The sequence below is a fragment of the Panicum virgatum genome, chromosome 3N (assembly GCF_016808335.1).
Source record: "Panicum virgatum strain AP13 chromosome 3N, P.virgatum_v5, whole genome shotgun sequence".
In the NCBI taxonomy this organism is placed as follows: domain Eukaryota; kingdom Viridiplantae; phylum Streptophyta; class Magnoliopsida; order Poales; family Poaceae; genus Panicum; species Panicum virgatum.
In genome coordinates this window covers 30,557,002-30,582,883 of record NC_053147.1, presented here as the reverse complement: position 1 = coordinate 30,582,883, position 25,882 = coordinate 30,557,002, and the positions used below count along the sequence as shown (strand labels likewise).

The window sequence follows — 25,882 nt, the reverse complement described above, 5'->3', positions numbered from 1 at the left end:
GGAGGGGTCGAGAGGTGGGGAGCCCGGGAGCGGGTGGCGGCCAAGGACGGCGACCGGTGGTAGGAGAGGAGGGCGAGGGGCGGAGGGCGGCGCCCGCCGGCGGTGGCGGAGTGTAGCGTGGCGGCGGCGAGGAACGTTAGGATTAGGGGAGAGGGAGGGGGCGGGGGAGGCCGAGGGAGGGTGCGCGGAGGAGGGGGGAGGGCGGTTGTTAGGAGGGTAGGCGGCGGGGGTTTTTTGCAAAAAGACATGGACGGTGGGTTTGATTACAAACAAACTGAAGGGTCTTTTTGCAAAAAAAAACCCAGGAGCGGCCTGGATCAACCTCTTGCAACTGATCGGACGGTTCGCGTCGGGCGTCTTCTCCGGTAGCGCCACGTGTCGCTACCGGGGAAGGGAGCGCGGAGAGGGCTCCCTCTCCACGCCGTATAGAAGTTAGAGTATATATACCGGGAGAAGATGGCTCGTCTCAACTCGAGAGCAGCTTGATTGATTTGAGTAAACAACTCGTCTCGATCAGCAGAGGCGACGACATCGCGTATGACGGTGACAGTCCCATTTCATTAGTATTGCGTGCGCGAGGTGGATCCAACGTCCAAGCTGCCGCGAGCGACCAAGTTTACCTTGCATGCGGCTACCGGTGTACTCTGTTTAGCTGGATTAGTCGGTCAGCAGTATTTTTTTCTCACACTAAATCAACATCAACTACCTACTAGCAGTCAACTAATAGTATTTTTCTCTTAAAACAAATCAACAACAGCTATTAGTTGCAGCCAGCCGAACCCAAGGATGCTTATTAGCTAAGGCACAGAACTACTCCATCACAATCATCATTCAAACCCCTTTTTGACAATCAGAACCTGACCAGATCATGCCCAAGATTTTAGCTCCAGCCTCTTCCACGAGAATCAAAGCACACCTCCGATGGAACGGCCGCCTGCTGACGTGGATGTTTTACTTGGTACAGTAGCACGCTGACGTGGATGTGGGTGCGCGTGGGCGCCATCCAAACCCGTCCAAGCGGCCGCGCCAAACGGCCCGGCGGTGCTCGCAATCGCTGGTCGATCGCGACGCGTCTTTCCCTCACCTTCTATCGTTCTTCTTTTCTTTTTTCGAAAGACATTCTATCGTTCTTCTTGTGACGGGGAAAGAAAAAACATGGCCTTTCGTTCTCGCGTGCTGTCCTCGTCGACGGGACATGGACGTGGAGCAGCAAAGCCGCCGCCGTGCCAAATGCGATCAGCCGCCGGCGGCGATGGTCCTCCGCCCTTCGCTCTTCTGATGTTTTGCTTGCAGCTTGCACCGTCGGGCTGACACAGAAGATGATGATTCAGAGCAGGCAGATGATTTGGCGCCTTTGATCCTCTGGAGTTCCAGCAAAATTACAGGCGGTTCAGGATGCGGCGTCGTCCCTGCAGTTGTCTTGGACTTTTCATCCTGGCGATTCTCAACGCGTACGAAACCTTCACTTTGATTGCAGGGACCGTGAGCTCTGACCTGTGCTGATGAGCCCGCCCTCCACAACTGGCACTTGGCACCACACCTGAGAATTGGCATGGTCCTCCAGCCTACTAGCTTCCAGCGCTGTGCTGGCCTGTCCAGTGGCCATGGCAAAAGGCCACAAGCAATTCTGAGGTCGAATCGAATGCAGCGAGACAGACAGACAGGTAGAGAATGGCAACGGGACAGGGGGCGCGCATGCACATGGCGGGCTGCCTTGCCTGCCCATCCATCACTCGGCTCCACTTCTTTCAGTTGCTCAAAATCACGGCGGCAAGTACATGCACAGATGGATCATGGCAAGGGAAAAAGAAGCCCAGAAAGGAATTTCAAGACTCAATCAATGGCCCGCCCGATCGAACCGAACACCGCTGGGGAGTGAAAATTTTCCTCTTTTTTGTCGGTAAAAATTGTGTGCGCCGCCGCAATGCGCGGTGGCGGTGGTGGATGAACTGCGGCTAACCGGTGCGGGCGCCGGGCCGGCTACGGCGAGGGAGCGTCGGCGGCGGCGGCGTCGGGGGTGCCGTCGGCGTGCGGGTTGCAGTCCGCGGAGAAGAAGTCGTTGCGCTCCAGGAGGGAGCGGAGGCCGGGGTCCTCCTTGCCGTTGGCGCTGGGGTTGGGCTCCAGCGAGCAGTCCCCGCCCGGGCACACGCAGCACCACGCCGGCGGCGGCGCTGCCGGGGCCGTGCCCGGGCCAGAACCATCGTCGGCGTCGCCATCGGCCGGCGCCCGCTCCCGCTCCCGCCGGCTCGACCTCCTCCCCGCGCTGCTCCCGCCGGTCTCCTGGACCACCGAGACGCCCCCGCGGCCGCCGCCGCCCCAGCACGACACGGCGGCGGCCGGCAGCCCGCCGCGGATCGCCCTGGCGACCGCCTCGCGCCTCCCCTGCTTCTTGCGCCCGCCCTGCATACCGGCTCCCCGGTGCTCCTCCCCTCCCTCCTCCCCCCTGCCGGACGAGGAGGACGACGACGCGCCCGCCGCCGCCGAGGAGGAGGACATGCCGGGCTGCCTCCGCCGCCGGAGCGCGTCCCCCCCTTCACCCCCGCCCGCACCATTGGGCCGGCTCTCCCCGCCCGCATACATGCAACCGCCAAGAACCGTCGGCGCGGCCGCCACCGGAGCCGGCCCTCGCCGCGATCGATCGATCGGCCAACCAATCGACCTATCAGCGACCCCGGCCGCCCAGCCCGCCGCCGGCGACGGAAGCCCTCCTGGCCGCGATCAGCGGGTTTTGGTGGGGATTGGGGGAGGAAGGAGGCGGATGCGCGAGGGCGAGAAGCGCAACGCAACCGCGCTATTATTAGGCGGAACAGCTCTGCGCACGGCGTCTCGCTCGTCTCGACCCGCGCCACAGCCAGGCAGCCAGCCTTGGTAGCAGCTTCCCTTTCGCTTTCGCGTCGCGGGGGGTGGGGGAGAAAGAAACCACCCGATTTGTCTCGTCATGAATTGGCCCCGCGCGGGCGTGCTGAAAGGAACGAATCGGCGCCTCTAATGGAGGAAGGTATATGCGACAGCGAAGAGAAAGATGAGTAATTTATTTATTTAACTGCGGCTGGTGATCTAATCTAGCGAGGTTCCAGTTGGATTGCGTCGCGCCACGCTGGTAATCACTTATCACGAGACGCGTTCTTGGATGCCATCGAAATGGGCGAGAAAGAGAAGGGTTACATTGGAAGGTGATGATGTCAGGTTTCGCTCTCGTGTTTCTAAAGTGGTGTGGTTGGGATTTCCAACCAAAGTCTAAAGTAAGTTTACTTTGTTAAACAAAACAAGACGATGCTCCCTTTCATAATCGCGTACGGAGTAAGTCGGAAACATTGTTTCTGTGTGTGGTAACGTTTTATTATCCCATGGTTTTACCAACCGGATTGCTGATTTTTTTCTTTATTTTTATATGAGTATAGTTTCACATATCTACCAATATTTTAGGCTGAACTGTTCGATTGACAAACCTACATGTTCCTGGCCAGCAGGACCCACCACATGTTAAATTGATGAGATGCGGCTAACTCCAAACATCTCACCATCAGTTTCTTAGAACAATCATAGTTTCCGAAAATGGACACTGGATCTCAGTTTCTACTACATTGCCCGTCTTTGCCATTTTTTGGAAAATAACACAAGTAGCCCCTACGAGTACATCTGTATCACATCATTTGTTATTAAAAAGTATTTCCTCCGTTCCAAATTATTAGTCATTTTAAAAATCTTGAAGAGTCAAACCATCTCAAAGTTTGACCAAAATTATAGAGAGAAACATAAAGATTTATGGCATCAATAGGTACACTATGAAAATATAACTAACAAAGAATCTAATGATACTTAATTATTATCATAAATATTATTATCTTGTTATATAATTTTAGTCAAACTTCAAAAACTTTGACTCTCCAAGATTCTTAAAATGACTTATAATTTGGAACGGAGGGAGTATATTTTATCACCATGGTTATAGATGCATGTAGGGAGTGTTGGACTGACGAGCATATCAATTTCAAGACCTGTGTTCGACAACCATGAAAGATGTTTCCCTCACGAGTCATCTACCAATGACAATTTATTAATACTCTATGACAAAGATATAAGTTACTACTTCAGATATTATTATATTTTGCCTAAAACAGTAGACATATATGTATCCACGCTTTAATTGTGTCCTTTTGTTTTTTTTTTTAAAATACTACACTCTGTTATTCTTTGATAGAGGATGTCCCACATCATGGACGCTGTGGTGAAAGTTAATTAAAATCTACATTTTGTCCCATTGTAGTAACTAAGGGTGCAACATATGAACTGGAAAATAGATTCATTATAAAATCCAAAGAGAATGTCTAGGATCAGATTCGCAACAAGTGGTAAAGTTTGAACTTAACCATGCAAACAAAAAAATTCATGGAAATTGCAGTAGGTAGAATACAATTTGGGAAACTAATGCCTGGACTATTAGTGAAATCAACATAGATGGGATGAAACAAGAGCTGGCATAGCTCAACTTTTTCAAACCATCGGGGTATCCAATTTCATTTCGTGCCAGTAGAAGAACAGCTAATGTTGTTGAGTTGGTTCACCAAGCACTTCCACGCTGAAATATCCCGTCCAAGTGTCAAGTGTGGTCAAACAAACGAGCTCGTGCTCAGCATCCTACTTCAATCTAGCTATGGCTGAATTACTGTGTAAACAAGCTCGAGCCTACACCAGTGCTTGTCGAGCTAAATGAGCCGAGCTCGAGCAATTTTGTCACTATAAATGAGCTGGTTTATTGCCGAAGATCACACTAATGTTCCACTTAGCCAAGATTAACATCACATTTCTTAGTAAACACCAACTCCCAAAATAACCCAAAGATAATAGTAAAAAGGAATACAATACAGAGATATTACATGAACCAATATAACTTAATCAACTAGTGACCTCGAAACAGAAGACGATGCCTGCTGAAACAGAGTACTACAGGTCTTCCCCTGACTGAATGAACAATCGAAACCCTGAAGAGAAGAGAAGCGATGCCAGAGATCGATCACAGTCACAGGGTGGTCTTGGAGGCCCTCCTGACGAGCACGGCCCAGCACATGACCCTGTAGAGCAGGAAGAACCCCAGCATGACCCCGACGTTGGCCCACTTCATCACCTCGTCGATGCCCCTGTCCCTGAGCACGTCGGCTCCCGTCCGCAAGCACACGCCGCCGCCGGCCATGGCGGCGTTCCCCCCCACCCACTCCACGCACCTGCCCCTCGCGCTGCCCCCGTACTCGTTGATGAGCAGCAGGTCCAGCGGGTACCTGTACATGGACACGTAGTACATGAAGGCCCAGTACCTCGGGATGCTGCCCCTGGGGATGAAGTAGCCGGAGAAGAGGAAGAAGACGCCCAGGCACACGCAGATGAGGGCGTTGCCCAGCACGAAGTCCGGCGACACGGCGCTGAGGAAGAGCACCAGGGAGCTGGCCATGAGCACGATGAGCCAGACGGCGAGCACGAACAGGGCGAAGGCCCCGAGCGGCGCCGCGCGGAGCCCCGCGAGCCAGTAGAGGGGCCCCGAGAAGAGGAGCGCCACGGCGAGGAGGCACGGCGCGAAGACCAGCGCGTTGGCGACCACGTAGGAGGAGAGCCGGTACGCGCGGCGGGAGGCCTCCCGCATCAGCACGCGGCGCTCGTGGAGGAGGATGGGCAGCGCCTCCACGGTGGAGGAGAGGAGGAAGGACAGGGTGAAGGCGAAGAGCCCCAGCCGGAGCGCCACGCCGTCGGGGCCGTCGGGGCGCAGCCGGAAGTAGACGCTGCCGAGGCCGAGCCCGCCCACCACGGCCTGCGCGGCGCGCGCCGCGAAGAGCTCCCGCGTGCGGACCATGGTGCGCCAGCAGCGCACGGTCAGCGCCGAGACCTCCGTGGCGCGGCTGCAGTAGCCGCGGTCGGGGACGTCGAGGCGCCGGCCGGCGTTGCTGCTGCTGTCGAGGAGGCTGCTCATCGCGTCCTCGTCGTCGAGGAACCCGGCGCCGCGGCGGCGGCGGTCCTCCGCGAGCTCGCCGGTGACCTCCATCTCCATGGCGAGCTCCAGCGGGTTGAGCTGCACGGGGATCTTGTGGCCAAGCCGCGCCAGCGCGTCCTCGAGCGACTTGAGCGTGCCCGAGTGCGCGACGGCGCCGCGGGAGAGGAGAAGCAGCGAGGAGATGTAGCCGAGCATGCGGTAGCTGGGCTGGTGGATGCTGAGCACCACCACCTGCCGCCGCGCGCGGGACACCTCGCGCAGCAGCGCCAGCACGTCCACGGCCGACCGGCTGTCCAGCCCCGACGTGGGCTCGTCCAGCAGCAGCACCGGCGGGTCGTGCACCATGTCCACCGCGATGGACACCCGCTTCCGCTCGCCGCCGGACACGCCGCGCGCCCCGCCGCCGCCGCCGACGTAGCTGTCGGCCACCTCGGACAGGCCCAGCTCCTGCATCAGCGCCTCCACGCGGTCGAGGCGCTCCCGCGCGGTGGCGGCGGCGCGGAGCCGGAACCGCGCGGCGAAGAGGATGGTCTCGCGGACCGTGAGCAGCGGCAGCAGGTTGTCGTCCTGCGTGACGAACCCGCAGAGCCGCCGCAGCTGCGCGCGGGAGGTGACGGCGTGGCCGTTGAGCGACACCGTCCCCGGCCTGGCGATCTCGGACCCCGTGCCGCGCCCGGACAGGATGCGGAGCAGCGTCGACTTGCCGGCGCCGCTGGGGCCCACGACGGCGAGGATGTTGGAGCTGGAGGCGGTGAAGGACACGGACTTGAGGAGCAGCCTCTCGCCGCCGCCGCTGGCGTCGGTGGCCGGGGAGGTGGAGAAGCAGGAGGACAGGAAGGACGGCAGGATGGAGGCGCGGCGGCGAGGCGCGGGGCAGGAGAGGTTGCTGACGGCGAGGGTGTAGTGTGGAGGGGACGGGTGGGAGAAGGAGAAGGAGGGAGAGGCGGAGTCCGGCGGCGACGAGGAGGACGTGGACGCGGACATGAGCAGCGCCGGGTCCAGCTCCGCCGACAGGTCCTGGTGGTGATCCATGGCCCTTTCCCTGCCTCTCAGCTGAGCCGCCGACGACGACGAGGATGCCGCGAAGCGGCTGAGCAGATATAGCTCGCTTCCGCCGCCGCCTTCGTCTCCCATGAGCACGCAGATCCGATCCAAACAGCTCGATTACTTGAACGTGTCACGCACCCATTGCGCGCGCGCACGAAACGTCGCGGCACGCCACACCGCCATCAGCAGCTTGCTGCCGAGGGCGAGCTTCTAGACCTGCTCAGCTCCATGGACCACGCAAATCAGAGCGAAGAAGGGAGAGCTGCTAGGTCTCGTTTGGGGTACGTGGTTTGCATTGGGTGAGCGAATGGGAGAAGAAAACGAAAGCCTCGTCGGCGCAGGGGGCGACGAAGAAGAAGAAGAAGGAAGAAGAGTGAGGGCAACGGTTTCGTTTCGTGCATGTCGTTTGGGTGAGGGGCCGCTGCGACCCGCGAGCTACTCTGTGACCTAACGGCGGCCATGTCCGCGCGTCGTGGCCGTTGGACCTAAGCACGCCGGCCTGACCAACCGGCCGGGCCGGCGCGCGTCGCGGCCTGGCTGAACAGGTCGAGCCGCGGGCACGGGGCTCGCGTTTCGTGGCGTGTGGTTGGGGTCTGGTCTCGCCGCGCATCTACCTCCTAGGATACAAAAGGCACCCGAGCCGGGCGTAGCAACGGTTGGTGAGAGCTTGAGCTACACGAGTCACGAGTGGCGTTCTGCCTTCTGCTTGAGAGATCAGATGACTGCATTTCACCTACAGCTTCAAGTAGCAGATTATTTCCGAGTATGTGAGAATTAGAATTTGTTGGGTGTCAATTGGTGACCCTTAGGTATCCGTAGTTCAAAATTTTGTACTACTTCTTCAAAATAAGATTTTATTTTGGACTAGTATAAAATTTTGAACTAAAAAAGATTGGAGGTATAACTAAAAATCACCAATTTGCACCCCAAGAATTTGTGTCATACCCATCCCATGTAAAAAGCCCATGATCGGAACACAACTGCCCTCTATTCTACATTTCTACTCCTAGTATGTCAGAAATGTTTGTTTCTTGTTTGGTGCAGACCTCGGCCAAAGTGGAATCAAATCCTGCTGGGAAACTTTGCATCCCGACCTACAATGGCAGCCAAAATCCTTTGCGCAATGGCCACTTTGAATCTTTGGACCTTGCTAGGAACACTAGGAGGAACATATTCTGAAAACGATATCCCTTTGCTTGGTGTGTGAACGTATATGCAAGATAGATCAAGCAGCTGCCACTACATGCATCTTTTATGCACATGAGAAAGAAAGCGGAAAGAATTGCGAAAGGAAAAAAAATGCAAGCCTCCCTTTCCTTTTTATTTTTTCGAGAAACAAAGCAAATGCAATCGCTCACGTATGCACGCAGACTCTTACAAACACGTGTGCACCCTTATTAGCTCTATCAACATCTGTAATTAATATTTTTTTTGGATCAGCTAATTAATTTTAATAGCATGCCACTCTAGTTTTTTTTTTTGCAAGAACTTCCAAATTATTTACACAGAATGACGTTCTAGTTCATTTGATCAAATCTTTGGGTCGACCAATGATCCAAAATATATATAACTTACATCCCTAACCATGGAAGACAGGAGCAATAAATTGAGATCGACCAAGCAACCACATGTGTCTGAACATGTTGCTTACTAAAAGCAATTAGTCAAAATTGTAGACACCCCGGTTGTTCACTATGACGAATCTAACTAACTAATTTGCATCCAGTTTGCCAATATATAGTCTCATATTGATCACGTATTTCTATTTTCTTCAACAAACCGAATCAACTAACCCCGCCAACTACCCTTGCTAATTTTCATCTCTAGCTTTGTGACACCATAGAAGAAATAATGGTTTGCATTTGATTCGTCCATTGGTACCTTAGGTCTCGTTTGGAAACAGGATAATACCCTCCCCAATCAACACGTATGGGAGGATCAGACCTAAAGAGAAGAACAGTTCATTTTGTACTCTAAACCATATGTAATAATGGGATGGAATCATTTTGTCCAAACAAAAATATTTACAGGGAGCCTTTGCCCCAAACATGCCTCTTCTATTTCTCGCATATATAACTAAACATAAAGCCATCCACCAACCATAACAAGTCAATTCCTTATGTCAACCAGGGTTCACCAAACCGGCCGGAACCGGTCCGGTTACCACGGTTACCGGTCTAACCGGCCCGGACCGGTTCCGGTTCCGGCCGGTTTTAAACCGGCCCAAATTCAAATTTTAAATTTGAATTCTAAAAAATAGAAAAATCCCAAAAAATCTTTAAAATACTTCAAGTTGCGACGAATCTAATGATGTCAAATTTTTTCAAATATTCGTTCATTTAGTATACTTTGCGAGCATTTAAAGTTAAACAAAAAAAACGTGCATACAAAAGTATACAAATACAATGTAAAAGTAGTATAAAAAAGAGTTGGAGGGTTCATTTAGGCTAAAACATGTTATACAAACATTCATTTAGTATACTTTGCGAATATTTGAATTTAAACAAAAAAAGAAAAAAAATTGAATTTAATGGGTTACCAGTCAAACCGACCGGTTACCAGTCAAACCGACCGGTAACCGGTCAAACCGGACCGGTAAACCGGTCTAACCGGCCGGTTAGCCGTTCGAAACCGGTATAACTGCGAGTTTTGAATTCAAATTTGAGTTTGACCGGTTTTTACCGGTAACCGGTCAAACCGGACCGGTTAGCCGGAACCGGGCACCGGCGGTTCGGTCCAAACGGTCGGATAAAAAAACCCTGATGTCAACTAGGTGTATCATTATCAATATTACGTGAGTACCCCGGACGTTGTTGCGGGAACTTCAAAGATGGTCTTTGCATATATGGGTCTTTGAAACTAGATAAAAGTGAAAGTATTACTGTTTTGATCATATCAGATAAATTATCACTTGGATAGCTATAAATTGTTGCGAAAGCAGCCAAGACGTTAAGTGAAACCTGGATAAGAGCATAATCGATAGCACAGAGCAGAAGACACGCAATAGAGCTCCTACCTGATGCTAATATATGATGCAAATAGACTTTCAGTAGTCAAGCCGCAGAACAACTTCAGAGATGCAAACTTATTATGAATTATGTCAAGATCATATACCATATTGTTTTATGATCAGAAAACTGTGACCGAAGTGCTTTTTGGATACTTGGATATTGCAAATCTCAAATGTCTTCTCTAATTATAACTAAAATTGCTACCACACAGGTCAAAGAAGAGGCATCCTGTAAATAAAGGCTTTAAATTTCATCAGTGAACAAAATTCTTATAACCACATTTTTTGGGAAAAATACAAAATATAGTGACCCAATCTTCTTAATTTACATAAGTTGGCAAATAAAAAACCTACAGCCAGACTACAGGAGATGGAAAGACCTGAACGCGGATGAAGAATGACGAATATGATTGAACTTGGGCTTAAAATTGGATGGACATAATAATCTTGTAGATGATGTGGCTCAATGTGGAAACAATAAATGAGGTTTAGTGGGTTCCGTTTATATATGGTATACAGATTAGCATTTGACTTGTTGATCACAATAACCTTATATGGGCATATACCTTGTCTAATTCTCTTGCAACCATATTCTTCTGCTAGCTTCTCCATTCTTGTTGAAATGATGCTTTCAGTTGCACATAAACAAAATGTTAGTAGATAGTAATGGAATAAAATTATCCTGGCCCCTGCATCACAGGAAAATATATGAAGCTGTCTGTTGTTACAATGTGACATCCAAAAGGCGGAGAGATATAGAAATTAGCCCAAAAACATTTCAAACTGATAGAAAGATGAATTAGGCTGGACCCAAGCTTGAGAGAATGATTTTAGGCCTGGAAGGGGCACACCTATTTAGCCCCCATCATAGCCTCGAATAAACTGGGCTTTTAGACCATATTTTAGATCCCCAAACAAGACTTTAGATGCAACACACTTGCTATCTATATATGCATCATTGTTATAAAACAAATCTGATGCTTAATGTATTATTATTATTATTATTATTATTATTATTATTATTATACCATGTTGTCAAAGGTCAGTACATGGTAGTGTACTTCACTGGCTAGGTAAGTCTGAACTCCATTGTGCCGGTGGTAAAAAAAAAAAAGCAGGTGGTTATTTGTGGTGAGCTCCTCCGTCACTGGGTGGCCGAAAGTAGAGACACGGACTAGGGCTGGGTTGGAAGAGGAGCCCACCATATATGAGATAATAGAGCGGCTCTATTACCATGTAAACTGGATGGCTGTTGGTTTCATTGAACCCTTGTGAGAGATGCACCTTTGTTGATAACTTGATATATGCTGGTAACAACAACTAGCGCGACATGCACATCGGTAGGTTTGTTATTGTAGGAGAATAGAATTCAGTATAATGTGTGGATGATTGTATTGCATTGAGACCAAGGCCGGTATATATTGGGGTACATGACTTGGAGGGCAAGCCTCTCCTACGGTATGGTAGAATCTGGATACAATCTTAACCTACCTATCATAGAGAATATCCCAAATATACTCCAATAGTTATAGAAGTTACTCGCACAATTAAGATAGGTAGAACTAACTCTACCGCTTGAACAACACTACCTAAAACTAACAAATCTAACAGAGGAACCCGGACTATTGCTTGTCGCTTCAAGTTCATCGAGTTCATCAAGTTTGAATATTTGGATCTCAACTCCATCAACACAGAGGGAGACACTCCAGAGGAGTTGTTCCATTCATCAAGCCTCAAGAACTTAATTTATTCTTATGATTCATCAAGCCGAACTTGGAATGCATCTAGATACGTCTGGCAGTCACTAGAGCTTTAAGAGGAGGATCAAACGTGGAGATAGAGGGGCTCATGCCCCTCAACCTGATAGAGCTCCATAGAGAAAAGAGATCAAGAGGAGCTATGAAGACATCCATCACACAAGATTGCAGAATTTAATGTTGCAAGAGAACAATCTAACAAGGTGGGATTCCATATGGTCTTTTTGCCCTACTTTCTATTACTGTCGTCAACCTATTGCTGAATAAGCTCAGCAGCATTCTTCATCCCGAATAACTAGCATTGATAAAGTCATCAGTTCAGCCTTGTCAATTGTTCAACAGCAGGATAACTTGTTGCCATGCAATATATGAAAGTACATAGGTGCATTTTGTATGATGCTAGTGGCATTAAAATTTGAAGCATACATATCATTTATCATAGCCTCTTGTATGTGATTATTGTTTTTAGATTCATAATTTGAATAGCTAAAATAACAACCTGAATAATCCTTAGTGGATGCAATATGTTCCCTACCAAGTAGGTCTAGCAACATGCTACAATAATTCCTTAAATGAGGCCCTTTAACTTGGCAGAGCTTTTCCAACTCATATCAAGACAAGCATATAATGAATATCTCAACCTGCAGGTAGATTTGGACAGGCTCAGAGAACATATGGTCCTGATGATTTGCGGAATTACATATTGGGATCACCTAAATTTAATATATGCTGTTCGGAGATTTTATAAATTCAGTTTCAGTGCTATACATCCACCTTTGCCCTTGAAATGGATTTGAAAAAGCAAGTGCGTGCGCAAATTTAAGTTCTTCGCTTGGCTTTTACTCGATGATCATTTGAACACCACAAACATTCTAGGAGAAATACCTATCTACAACCAGGCTCTAACTGTGTATTATCCGCTGAAACTGTTCGAGAAATATCCATCTTTCCTTAGAATGCTCCACAAATACTGGGTTCACAAATGGGATACAATATAACAGGTTCCAAGAGGTTAAAGCATCAATGCAAAATCCTTTCTTAATGGAAGTTTTTATTATTGCTATTTAGTTGTGTTTGTCTCTTAACACTCAAAGCAGCCATCTTAAGCATAAAAAAGAGAAGCCACTCACGTAAAAAGGGGTAAGAGGGAAAGGGAATGATTGAAGAAAATGACTTTTAATTAAAGATTGATATGTGCTATGAGAACGTGCAATCTAACCAACTGTGGAGGGATAAGCAAAATGCATTCTTCAAAACTCAGTGAGTGGTGCTGACCTCATTTGCTCTTTAGATACTTGTGTACGAGCATTCCTCTCCTGATACTAACGATAGAAATACTACAAAAAGAAGCGACAACAATTAGAAGTATTTCATTCAGAGATCCATATTTAGCATGAAATAGAGGAACACACTTGCACATGGAAAAAGAGTAGGGGGAGCAAATCAAAAACAGGTGTTAAAACAAAGAGAAATTTTTGGAATGAAGTAAAATGTGTTTGCTTTATATTATGCAATTGGAACAAGCATGGAGATCCAAAATACATACTTCACAGCAAGCTGTTCCTATTTAGGAGTGATTGAGTGTTTGTGCCATAAGCATTAGATTCAAAGAAGCCACCTCAATCAAGCATAAAAAATAAGAACACATTTACACATGAAAAAGGTAAGGGAGAAAGAGAGGATGATGTTATAATTTTTTAACCGAAGGAAACTATGTGAAATGGCGGCAAGCTTCTGGCATTCTTTGTGACAAGAGGGTGCCACAAAAGCTAAAAGGCAAATTCTATAGGACAGCAATTCGTCCGGCGATGTTATACGATGCTGAATGTTGGCCTACAAAAAGGCGACATGTCCAGCAACTGAGTGTAGCAGAGATGCGGATGTTGCGGTAGTTTTGCGGGCACACAAGGAGGGATAGAGTCCGGTACGAAGTTATTCGGGATAGGGTCGGGGTGGCACCAATTGAGGAGAAACTTACCCAGCATCGGCTGAGATGGTTTGGACATGTCCAAAAAAGGCCTCCTGAGGCGCCGGTGCGTAATAGGGTTCTTGAGCGGGTCGATAATGTAAAGAGAGGTAGAGGTGGACCTAAACTGACGTGGGATGAGTCTGTTAAGAGAGACCTTAAGGATTGGAATATCTCTAAAGAGATAGCTTTGAATAGGAGCGCTTGGAGACTAGCTATCAATGTGCCTGAACTTTGAACTTATTTCTTTTGGGTTTCATCTCTAGCCTACCCCAACTTACTTGGGAAAAAAGGCTATGTTGTATGTTGTTGTTGTTGTTGAAGGAAACTATGTGTATTTTCAATTCAGAAATGGGATTGAGGCTAGGGTAAATATAAGTGCTTCCCTTGCTCTTTATATAGACCCCCCCTCTCTCTCTCTATGTGCAAGTGCGCTCGTCTGCTGACTCTAAAGGTGGGGATACCACAAAAGGAAGCAACAACACTTGGGAAGTGTTTCGTTCAGAGCATCCACCTTTAGGATCAAACAGAGGAACACACTTGCACATGGAAAAAAGTAAGGGGTAACGAGCAACAGAGATGAGTTGAAAAATATTCTGGAATGAAGTAAATATGTGTTCCAGAATACATGCTTCGAAAGTCAGCAAGTAGTTTGTTACCTCATTTTGATTTTCATTCTGTAATGCCACTTTCCCTTTCCATGTGTGATTGTGTTTGTCTCTTAACACTTAAAGCTGGAATGCTATAAAAGGAAGCAACAACACTTTGGATGTGTTCAATTTAAAGCAGCCGCCTCAAGCATAAGAAAGAGGAACACACTTTCACATAGAAAATGGTAAGTGGGAAAGGAATTGGTGTAAGGAAAATGTTTTTTACCTTGAGCATAATATGTGCTATGAAAATTGCACTTTAACTAACTGTAGAAGGATATCCAAAATGCATGCTTCAATACTCAGTATGCGGTTTCCTAACTCATTTGCTCTTTGGACACCCTACTTCATTGTGTGCGAGTGTGTTCATCACTTGAAGCTAAAGATATAAATATTACAAAAGGAAATAGCAACAATTAGGGTTTTTCATTCACAGCATCCATCTTTATTGTCAAATAGAGGAACACACTTGTGTGTTGAAAGAGAGTAGGGGAGAGCAAGCAATGGGAAATTTTTAGAATGAGGTAAAATGTGTTTCCTATATATTCTGCAATTGGAACGAGCATGAAGATAAAAAATGCATGCTTCAAAAGTCGGAAAGCGGTTACCTAGATCATTTTCTCTTTCCTTCTTTCCCTTACCTTATCTATGGGTGATCGTGTTTGTCTCTTAACGCTTCAGGCAGGAATACTACAAAAGTATGATGTGTTCGATCCATTGAAACCACCTAACAATCCCCATCCCCTTCCCTAAACCGCCCTGCCACCCATGCTTTTCTGTGTGTGAGTGTGTTCGTCTCTTGACACTAGAGGTCAAAATACAACAAAAGCAAGCAACAATACATGGAAAGTGTTTCATTTGGAGCATTCACCTTTAGCCTCAAACAGAGGAACACAATTGCACACAAAAAAGAGCAGGTGGCAGTGTGCGAAAGAGATAGTTAGAAAAATGAGACCATTTTGGAATGAAGTAAATATGAATTCCAAAATTGCTTGCTTCAAAAGTCAGCAAGTAGTTGCCTTCCTCATTTTCTCTTCTCTACTCTTTCCATGTTTGTGTGAGATTATGTTTCTCTTATAGGAAACAATACTTGTCTTATTTATAGAAACCCCAACTCCTCTTCTGATCTGTCCACAATCATATTCAGTTTTTATCCCTAAATGTAGGAATAATATAAGGAGAAACAACATTTGTGAAGTGCTCCATTTGGATCATCCACTTTCAACATCAAACATCAGATGTGCAAATGGAAAAGTGTAGAAGCCTGACTAGCGAGAGGGAGAGGTTATGAACTGAGTTATTTTTAATTAAGTAAAATGCATCTGTCTTGTAAATTCTAGGACCAAGGTTAGAGAGATAACCAACATGCATGCTTTAAAAGTCATAAATGAATCCCCTACCTCATTCTCTTCCCTTTCCAACATTTCCTATATGTGAGTGAGTGTGTTATCTATTGGCATTTAAAGTAGGGATAGTGCAAAAAGAAGAAACAATACTTAGGAAGTCTTTGATTCAAAGGAGACACCTTAAGCATCGAGAACATGTGTTTGTGTAGAAAATAATAAGGATGAGCAAGGAAGAAAATTTGTCTTTTGGGATGAAAGTGTTTTATACATTCCATTGTTGGAAAAAATTTAGGGAGATAACAATAATGCATAATTCAATACCCAATTCACAAGCCCTCGGGGAGAAACCATGGTGCTCGCACTGGACTGGGCACTGATGGCGTACAACAATGACAATAATAGTTTGAAAGCATGAACCATGCTACCAAAGATGCTCCTGTTAGTGCACCTATGTTTGAGCATCGTTAAAAGTTGGAAGAACCATGCCAAGGACAGAAAACCACATGCAAAAAGTGCATATTGCAAGCTCCAGCGAGTTGTATGTGATTGAGAATAGCACGCGGGATGTGCTAGTGGGAGTTGGAGTTAGGAGGCCCTGCTGATCACATTGTGTGCTGATCACGGGAGTTAGGACCAATAATGATCAGTGTCCTGCACTCCTGCTCCAACCAAGGTTCTAAATAGCGGTTTATACGATTTAGCAGTAGCAATCCAAAAATCCCACTAAAATCCTGCTATAGCGCGCTTTAGCCCACTATAGCCCACTAAATCGCCGCTATAGCCTGTTACGGCGACCTTCTCTAGGCGCTATAGCGCCGCTATATAGCTGGGCTATAGCCCGCTATTTAGAACTATGGCTCCAACACATAATAATGTGGTCAAGCCATCAAGGAGTACGACAATGGCCTACATGAAGTGAGCTTATCGAGGTCGCTTGCAAATTTTCAAACAACATAACCTGTTGTGTTAACACATCATAGAATTGCCTCAATCCACTTGGCAGCTAGCTCTACAGCTCAATATCCAATTGCATGTACTGCTCGGCATCTACCTACAAAAGATCCCCCACTAACCAATCAACTTCACCAAATCTATTAGACTCCATACCTAGGGGTGGTAAAGGGCCTACAAATTTAACCTTGGAATTTTAAAGGTCGGGACTAAGAAGGGTTGGGCTCATATTCTATATGCTTTTGTAAGAATGATTAAGGATTGAGTTGGATTGTGAAAGGGGCATAGTGGCCATGATCCATTACCATCCCTATCCATACCAAATATCATGCTTCTTCCGTCGAATTAATCAGCTCTTTTTCCAAATCAAGCCTTCACCAAATCGGTTTGTCTTATTCCTAAATTCGTCAACTCTTTCCCTAAATATGTTGCCCTCCTCCTAGTTCTCTAGTACCAAAGCATCGAACGTATAAAGCTCCATAGTGATAGTGTTGCAGTTTTGAGTAACATGGTGAGACATAAAGCGATGGTCAAGTATGTTGGCCCCCTCCTAGTTCTCTAGGACCAAAGCATCAAACGTATAAAGCTGCATAGTGATAGTGTTGCAGTTTCAAGTGACATGGTGAGACACGAAGCGATGGTCAAGCTCAATGTTTTCAAATAGTTAAATCGAGTCTAGACATTGGGCACCGACTAGATGACACTACTCAAGTTTGTTTGATTGCAGTAGCATGGCAAGGCTCAACTCCTAGTTGAGAAAAAGGATGGCTTGATCTATGAGACAAGTTTAGTTTGGTTGTCAAGGTTTTATGTAGATGCACAATTGGATGGGTGGCAATGCTAACATCGTGTAGTAGCCAGTTAAGAGGTAACTAGAAGTTAATTTGGGAGATTTTTATGTCGTGTGAACCATTTAAAAACTTTTGAGTGTAACAACCCCTTGCCGCCGGTGATGTTTTGGAACATGATGTGACATCCGGCCCAATTTGGATATGGCCCAGTAGTGGCCCATGAGTGCTGTGTGCATATGTTTAGTACCACATTGCTAGTTGAGTAAGGGTGGAGCCAACTTATAAGCCTTTGGCTTCCAACCATAGCACCTTCGGGTTAACCCTTTTACGCGAAGCGAGGACGAAAACGTAAGTAAGGTGCTATGTGTAAGCGGGCTCGCCCCTAGGAAGGGCCGGACTGTGCGGCGTTGGAGGCCGAGGTGTTACACATGAGTAGATCACAGAAAGCAACCGTAGGTGGAAGAGGCCGGGCAGAGAACCCTGACACCCCGAGCAAGTATTTTTTCTCATGTTTCATGTCCTCACAACACAAAGACTCGGCCTATATGCGCAAACTCAGACACTGACGCACTGGGTCCACAATTATAATTGATAACTAAAATAAAGTGTGACTCAAATCACACATCGATGTTGTAGGTTTCCCACGTCCTCCTCCTCCGTATACTTTACGTTGTCTTGAAACTAAACTTTTGGCTTAGGGACTAGGTAAAATAATCAGACAAGTTTAGGAATCATCACTATATTTTTATTCTAAATAAAATCCTTCCATTTAATCAATGGAAGTCTTCATATACACATATAAGATTAATATGAATCTAGGATAGCTTGGCTAAATCCGACCTTGTACCTATTTGCACCATGTTGTGATTGAGCAGAATTGACAATGGATACATGCATATTTACATTGCACAACTTAAAAGTGATAGCAAGTGTAAATTGGCATGAAAAGCAATGGTTCTAGTTTGCAGGTACCACATGCATGTAATATAGAGTTTCGGTAGCAATATTATCATGAGATGGATTATTTTATAATGACTATTCCTTTACAAATATGAACATAGGTGTCAACATTGGAACTGAAGAGTCCAACACTCTACCAGCTGAAATATTGGTCCTTCAAATGCATCAGCATAAGTTGTGGTAGTTTGACGTTCACGCTTGGTTCGAGGCAATTAACCTTTTCCATTATTTTAGAGGGTGCATTCTTAATGTTGTCCTTCCGAAAAACTTGGACAAAATTGGTATTTACAGCTCATTATTTATTGAAAAGTTAACATTTTGTTGAGCTAGCACGCCATGTACACTTTTTAGGCCCACTCGAGCGTTGCACTAAAGGATTGTGCCCCTACCTTCTTATTCCTCCCTTTCTTATCCTTCCTCCTTCTAGTCATTTTGAGAGCTCCTCCATGGTTGGTGTCGGCGCTATCAGCACTCCACCACTGTCATGGCTAGCTACCACCCACTCCCACATTTAATCATACTCCTGCCTACTACCTTTGCAACCATATGCCACTGCTATGAAGTATGACCATCACCATGTGCCCCATAGGGAAGAGACGGGGTTATTGCATTCTCAGAGGCCAAGTGCGATGGTTACGACGTTGTAGAGAGATTTTCAATCTCAATCTCATCTAGAAGGTCCTCTATGTGACCACCACTTCGGAGAGATCAGTTTGGATTTCTTGCCGCCGGAGCAACACAACATTCCATGTTGTCTGCTTGAAATATGAGGGCTAGGAGCTCCATTAATGGTAGAGGGAGCAAGACTTTCGGCGAAAACATTATTGGGGTCACCTGCATAAGAATGGATAGCCTTTGCCAGCTTCACTTGGATAGCTCAACGATGCCACAGTTTGCGATAGCAGCACATACATGAAACAGGGCTAGAGTAGTTAACTAGAAGGATAGATGAAATCATGAAACGAAAATAGGAAAGTAGAAATCTAATGTTATTTCTTGTTCTTGATCGTATTGATCTAGAACATAAATAGGATATGCTAGCACCAGCAATTCTATTATGAGTTTGACTCATATCTCTGCAAATCAACTTCAGCCAAAATCTACTAACTAATTGACTCTCAGACCAAATACAACTCATAGATAACTCAAAGCCAAAATCCTAGCTCATTTGATTGTAGTCCTAGTCCTGCAACCTATGCTAATGGCAGTTTCTTAACGTGGTTCTTCGCACTACACTGTGTTTGATTTAGATGGTTATGACATAACAGAGTTCCTATCCAACTGACCACTTTTCAGTAAATGTTTTGTTACTTTTGCTTAAAAAAGATTATTTGAAGTAGCTACAATATCAAAATTAAGCAACTACAATGAAAATACAAAATAATTTTCCCAAGTTTTTCTAATTGTACTAGTACCAGCAATGACCCCTAGAACTAGAATGAGACTCATGGTAAAGTTATTGAACCAAGCATAATGAAAATTATCATCTTAGAAGCACTAAGAATAAAGGAAATTCCTGAGTGTATACAAACGACTTGAGAACAAGGTTGAACAAGCAAAGAGAATTTTGCAGATGAACTGATCATTTTTATGGTAAATAACATTTTGGCATCATGTGATTGGGTACATTAATAATAAAAAAAGTTTATCAAAAAGAAGCATCTTGACTCACATTACATTATCCAACAATTACTCTGGACAAATGGAACAATATTATGCTTCTCTTTCCCTGAGAACCATATCAATATAGATGGACCTGGAGCATGAAAAGAATGGCACCAAAGGGATTCATACGTAAAATGAAAGAATATGTAAGGCTTCACAAATATGTGATGGAGAAATGCAAAAAAAATTATCTTAATGAATAAATTGTGGCCTTCCTCAACACACAAGCAATAGTGTACAGGTTTCACCAAGCATCAACACAATAGCTAGTACCAGAATACCACAATACCGACCAACTAAAACTCTAAAGAAAAAAACAATACTCCAAATATCAAATGCGAAGGTGCAAATGCCATGGAACAAAGACATGTGTTTCGCCCGCAGCAATGCATAGTATATTTGCTAGGCAATGTTAAAAGTGGAAAAAAAGATCGCATGTTCTCTATAACACCACAAAGAGATTAGTTTGAAGGTTCAAATAACATTATCAGATTTAGAAGTTCAATTAAATCATCCTATTGCCATATCAAGAAATTTATATTTCGCTAAATGAACATTCCGAATTTTAGAATCATAATTAAGTGTAGATACTAGTAATTTGTTTATAACTCACAATTGAGCAACTATCCAAGCAAAGCTTGACCTAGATCATATTTGGGAGGTCCCTGGTTCTAGTCCTCACTGTTACCTCCATATCCATATGCTTCTTATTACAACAATAGGCCCCATTCAAGAATTGAAGAAATATGAAAAAAAAAACAAAATGGGGGAAGAAACAAATAACATGTGATTCAATCCTAGAGCCATGATGACAAGATGTACCTGTTTATCAGAAGCGCGATGCCTTCTTTGGACTTAGAAGGGTTTGTTATCTCATTCTATTTGTTTAAATTTCAGGTAAAAATCACCCACAGTAACACTTTAGACAAGATTAATTTCACATAGCCCACAAGGAAGAAAACAGAACATAAAAACAAGATCTAGTTAGAAATATGCAACTGGATGTTGCCTATCAAGATGGCACATAGGTTTTTGTTCCCCAGCGAGATAGCTTAGGTTGCCGACAGGTCACAGGTACAACCATTACTGAATGCGACTGTATCGATACAGCATATAAAAAACCATAAAATGAGAAATAAGTAAAGGCATTCGTGTTATTGCCCTATAGAACTTGCCTTTTAGGGTGCCACAAAAGCTAAAAGGCAAGTTCTATAGGACATCGATTCACCCAGCGATGTTATATGGTGCGTAATGTTGGCCTACAAAAAGGTGACATGTCCAGTAACTGAGTGTAGTAGAGATGCGAATGTTGCGGTGGTTTTGCAGGCACACAAGGAGGGATAGAGTCCGGAACGAAGTTATTCGGGATAGGGTCAGGGTGGCACTATTTGAGGAGAAACTTACCCAACATCGGTTGAGATGGTTTGAACATGTCCAATGGAGGCCTCCTGATGTGCCGGTACGTAGTGGGGTTCTATAGCGGGTCGATAATGTAAAGAGGGGTAGAGGTAGACCTAAACTGACTTGAGATGAGTCGGTTAAGAGAGACCTTAAGGATTGGAATATCTCTAAAGAGATAGCTTTGGATACGAGCGCTTGGAAACTAGCTATCAATGTGCCTGAACCGCGACCATTGTTTCTTTTGGATTTCATCTCTAGCCTACCCCAACTTGCTTGGGAAAAAAGACTATGTTGTTGTTGTTGTTTTCATGTTATTGCCCTACTTTACAGTGCAATCATGGCTTTACCCTTCTTAACTCTGTAATTTTACCCTTGCTATTCACAAGTCAACGCAATTTTGCCCCTGGTCAACAGTCAAAACAGGGGCAAAATCACCTTGAATAATCAAATTATCAAATGACATACTTCTCTCAAAGCAACATTACACTATTACAGCACACAACTGGATGACCCTCTCAAAGCAACGTTCACCCTACGTAATGTATGACAACCCCAGACCGGGTCGATGATGCCAACCAGACCAGAGCAAAGCATCAGTCCAGTAAACAATTCGTTTAATAATCAAATTATCAAATGACATACTCCTCTCAAAGCAACATTACACTATTACAGCACACAGCTGGATGACCCTCTCAAAACAGAGAGTTTTCAAAACGATGTTCACCCTACGCAATGTATGACAACCCCAGACCAGGTCGATGACGCCGACCAAACCAGAGCAAAACATCGGTCCAGTAAACAATTCGAGCCCACGGCTTCCCCATATAACCAAAGGCCAACAGATTGCAGTTGAACTGTACGCGAGAGAGAGCTAGAACAGAATTCATCCCCTACCCCCCATCCGTCCACCGGGGGTACAGCCCCGCCCGGCTGGCGGCGCGGTCCCGCGCCGCTTCGCCTCCGCCGGCGACCTCTCCACCCCGTCCCCCCTCCCCTACCTTGGCGGCGCGGCGAGCGGCGGCGGTGGTCCGTTGACGGGCCTTCTGCGACCCGTTGACTCCCACCCGCGCGCGTGAGCCCTAACATTGGGGGTTGGGGGGGGGGGGGGGTGATGATTCCCGAGAGCATCCATCGATTCCGGATTCCCTCAGCCCCCAATCACAGAACAGAGCAAAACACGAGCATATAGGCCGCGCCAGGAAGATTTCCACAGCATTTCGAGGAGGGGATCGGGGACGCAAACCTGCTCAACGTCGCGACTGGCGGCCCACGGTCCAGGCAAGGCCGAGATCCAGCGGCACACGCCCGGCACCGCCGTCGCCGCGCCGGCAGCCTCCCTCGGCGCCGCCCGGCCCCCCGCCAACGCCCCCGTGGCGCCAGGGGATGCGGGGAGGCCACATCGTCGCCTCGATTCAAACCCCGCCCCGGTCGTCCCTCCGCGCAACGACGGAGGCCTTCCGACCCACCGCCCACAGGGCGCGCGCGGCTCCGGGTCGCCGGGCGACGCGGGGGTGGCGGAAACGCGGAGTCCGCGCGCGGCGGAGACACGGGCCGCCCGGTCGAGAGCGGCTGGGGCTTCGGCGCGGATCGGGGTTGCGGGATCCTGGCGCGGAGAGGGGAGAGGGATTTGGAGACAGCGGCGAGCGAGCGGGAGAGGAACACGAGGAGCGGGCTGGGGGAGGGCGGGGAGGCGAGGGCCGCTTTTTTCTTTTTTATATTTAAAAAAAATAAAAATTTCAAAAGTATATGTCCGTTTTGAAATATTTCAAAAATACAGCCGATCGCCCCCATAGGGCGACAGGCCTTAAGTGTAATTTTTTTCTTTAAATTTGCAACGAGGTCCCTGGAAAAAAAGGGGGCCTGTCGCCCCCCTCGGGCGATCACTGGGCCCCGCCCACGGGCGCGTCAGGGGGGCGTGTCGCCCCCCCGGGCGATAGGGGGCCTGTCGCCCCCCCGCGGGCGACCGGGGTACCCTTATATAAGGATCTGATCCCCATTACCTCCTCATTTGAGCCCGAAAATTCCATCAAAAATCCAGAAAAAAAAGAGAGGGGTGAGGAGAAGGGAAGCGGCGAAGCCCTGCCGGATTCAGCACTTGTGATCTGCAGGTTAGTACATTTAGTTTATATATTTTTCCATTTAAGTACTACGCATTTAAGTATGAGTAATTTAAGTAGGGGTGAGTAATTTAATTTAATTAGTGCTATAGTAGAACCATTTAAGTAGGAGTTTAATGACACTTTAGTTTGTAGTTACGTAGTAGTAAATTAGTTTAGAAAATTAGTACTACGCATTTATTATTATAATTGCAGTACTATTAGAGACGTGTTTATAAATTAATTATGATTTAGAATAGAATTTGGCATATGCAGTATAGAATTTGAGTGTCATCACGTAGTTATAAATACTTATACGTTGTAGTTGAATTTCATACTTAGTTTTTACGGATTATTGAATAAGGTAGTGAAGTAAAGAGTATAACTCGATAAGTATTATGTGATATACATATATGGCGAGCAAGATGCAGTTTCAAGTATTTTATGGTGACTACAATGTTTTGTATGGGCCAAATGAAGTAGATCTTTCTGCCTTTAAGTGCACATCTAGCGCCATAGATAAATCTCTGGAAAGGAGTTTTGGTTCCATATGTAAGTGGCTACAGCGTGGGTTCCGTGTTGATCTGTTGACACATGTGATCACCGTCCAGTCTCTTGTTAATTGGGAGGTAGAAAGTGATTTTTGGGAATTGATGATGATACACAGCACTGATGACTGGCAGAAGTACATGCAAGCAGCTCTAAAGCGTGGGTGGCCTCTGGCCATTCTTGTTCAAATCTGGGAGAAGACAAAAATGAAATCCAACATTGTGCAGATCAAGGAACTCCGAGTATTCGAAGAGAGACCAATTATGTTGAGCAAGATGAGTCAGAAGAGACAGATAACCAAAATATGGGACCACAGGGCCTTACTGATGAGGGAGAGAGAATACATAGCATTGTGGACGAGATGGAGGCAGAAGACCAAACCGCAATAGAGATGGAAGAATATGAGGGCTCATCTGATCACGAGCAGCACTCATTGCCAAAAGAGTGGAAGGAGCATGGTTTTGGCAGTCATGTCGCAGAAGACGTACGAAATCAGGAGTGGGAGTACAGAGGGAATGAGGTAGTGCAAGGTGCAACATATCCAAATATTGAAGCCGTAAAAGATGCTGTGAGACTATGGGCAATATCATTGAAACGAGAATTCAGAGTCGTAAAGTCTGGCAGTAAAGAATATGAGGTGAAGTGTGTAAATGATGGATGTCCATGGCGAGTACATGCATTCAAGGGAAAATGGAAGTCGAATTGGAAATGTTCCATTGTGACAGAGCACACTTGTTTGCTGTCAGAAGTTCTTCCCTCGCATCGCAATATATCATGCGACTTTGTTGCAAAGCAAATGTATGGGTTTATTATGGACAACCTAAATTATGAGCCAAAAATGATTGTTCGACACATTGAGCAGACTTACCAATACACCATTAGTTATTTGAAAGCATGGCGAGCTAAACAAAGGGTGTTCGAGATGCGGTTCGTCACATACGAGGCATCATATGATAACCTTCCTCGTATGTTATCCCAGGTTGCTGCTAGAAATCCTGAAAGTTTTTATGACACATACCTCGTACCAGCCGTGACTAGGGGCAAAGAATTATGCAACGAGCCTTCTTTTACATAGGTGCTTGTGTTAGAGCATTTCAGTGTTGTCTTCCGGTGATCTGCATTGATGGCACATTTCTGACTGGAAGGTATAAAGGTCAGATACTCACCGCAATCGGGGTAGATTGCAACAACCAAATAGTTCCGCTCGCATTTGCATTTGTTGAGAATGAGAATTTAGACAGTTGGTATTGGTTCCTTGAACGAGTGAATGTTCATGTTGTTGCTGCACGTCCAGATGTGTGCCTTATTAGTGATAGGCATGCAGGTCTGCTGCAATCAATACTGAAATTGCAACGTGGAACTGCGACAACACCTCCATTGTGGCCCGATGTCCAAAACAGGTGGTGCATTAGGCATATGGGTGCAAACTTCTATGACCATTTCAAGAAAAAGGATCTTAAGAACCTGTTTAAGAGGTTGTGCACCCAAAATCAATAGAGAAAATTCAATGCATTATGGCAGATGCTTGATCAGTTGACAGCAGAGCTAGTGAAGGTAAGGGCATCAGGAGCAGGCACGAGTCAGGCTGCAGAGGCTAGGGATTCAATTGAGAAGCCATTTTTACACTGGATTCGAGGTGCACCTAAGGAGAAATGGTCATTCCTTTATGATACCAACGGAATACGGTATGGTATTCAGACAACGAACCATGCA

The 25,882-nt window shown here is 46.3% G+C and overlaps 2 protein-coding genes and 2 long non-coding RNA genes across 4 annotated transcripts; all 4 read right to left on the bottom strand.

Moving 5' to 3' along the window:
• Positions 1-692: 692 nt before the first annotated feature.
• Positions 693-3,017, bottom strand: LOC120665653 (keratin, type I cytoskeletal 9-like). The gene is made up of 2 exons (XM_039945273.1): positions 1,495-3,017; positions 693-1,409 (listed from the first exon to the last, which is right to left on the bottom strand). Exon 1 carries the CDS (start codon positions 2,578-2,580, stop codon positions 1,981-1,983), a length of 600 nt encoding a protein of 199 aa, XP_039801207.1. The 5' UTR covers positions 2,581-3,017; the 3' UTR covers positions 693-1,409; positions 1,495-1,980.
• A 1,712-nt stretch (positions 3,018-4,729) lies between these two features.
• Positions 4,730-7,490, bottom strand: LOC120665652 (ABC transporter G family member 23-like). The gene has a single exon (XM_039945272.1). The coding sequence runs from the start codon at positions 7,112-7,114 to the stop codon at positions 5,021-5,023; it is 2,094 nt and encodes a 697-aa protein (XP_039801206.1). The 5' UTR covers positions 7,115-7,490; the 3' UTR covers positions 4,730-5,020.
• Positions 7,491-10,267: 2,777 nt separating this feature from the next.
• LOC120665650 lies at positions 10,268-23,185 on the bottom strand. The gene is made up of 2 exons (XR_005671258.1): positions 22,768-23,185; positions 10,268-13,131 (listed from the first exon to the last, which is right to left on the bottom strand). It is a non-coding gene; the product is annotated as an uncharacterized LOC120665650 (long non-coding RNA).
• LOC120665651 lies at positions 18,497-22,597 on the bottom strand. Its single transcript, XR_005671259.1, has 2 exons — positions 20,131-22,597; positions 18,497-19,292 (listed from the first exon to the last, which is right to left on the bottom strand). It is a non-coding gene; the product is annotated as an uncharacterized LOC120665651 (long non-coding RNA).
• Positions 23,186-25,882: the final 2,697 nt, after the last annotated feature.

Bases quoted from the DNA above. Each gene is read 5' to 3' on its own strand.
- LOC120665652 (XM_039945272.1), bottom strand. From the start codon at position 7,114: ATGGGAGACGAAGGCGGCGGCGGAAGCGAGCTATATCTGCTCAGCCGC.
- LOC120665653 (XM_039945273.1), bottom strand. From the start codon at position 2,580: ATGTATGCGGGCGGGGAGAGCCGGCCCAATGGTGCGGGCGGGGGTGAA.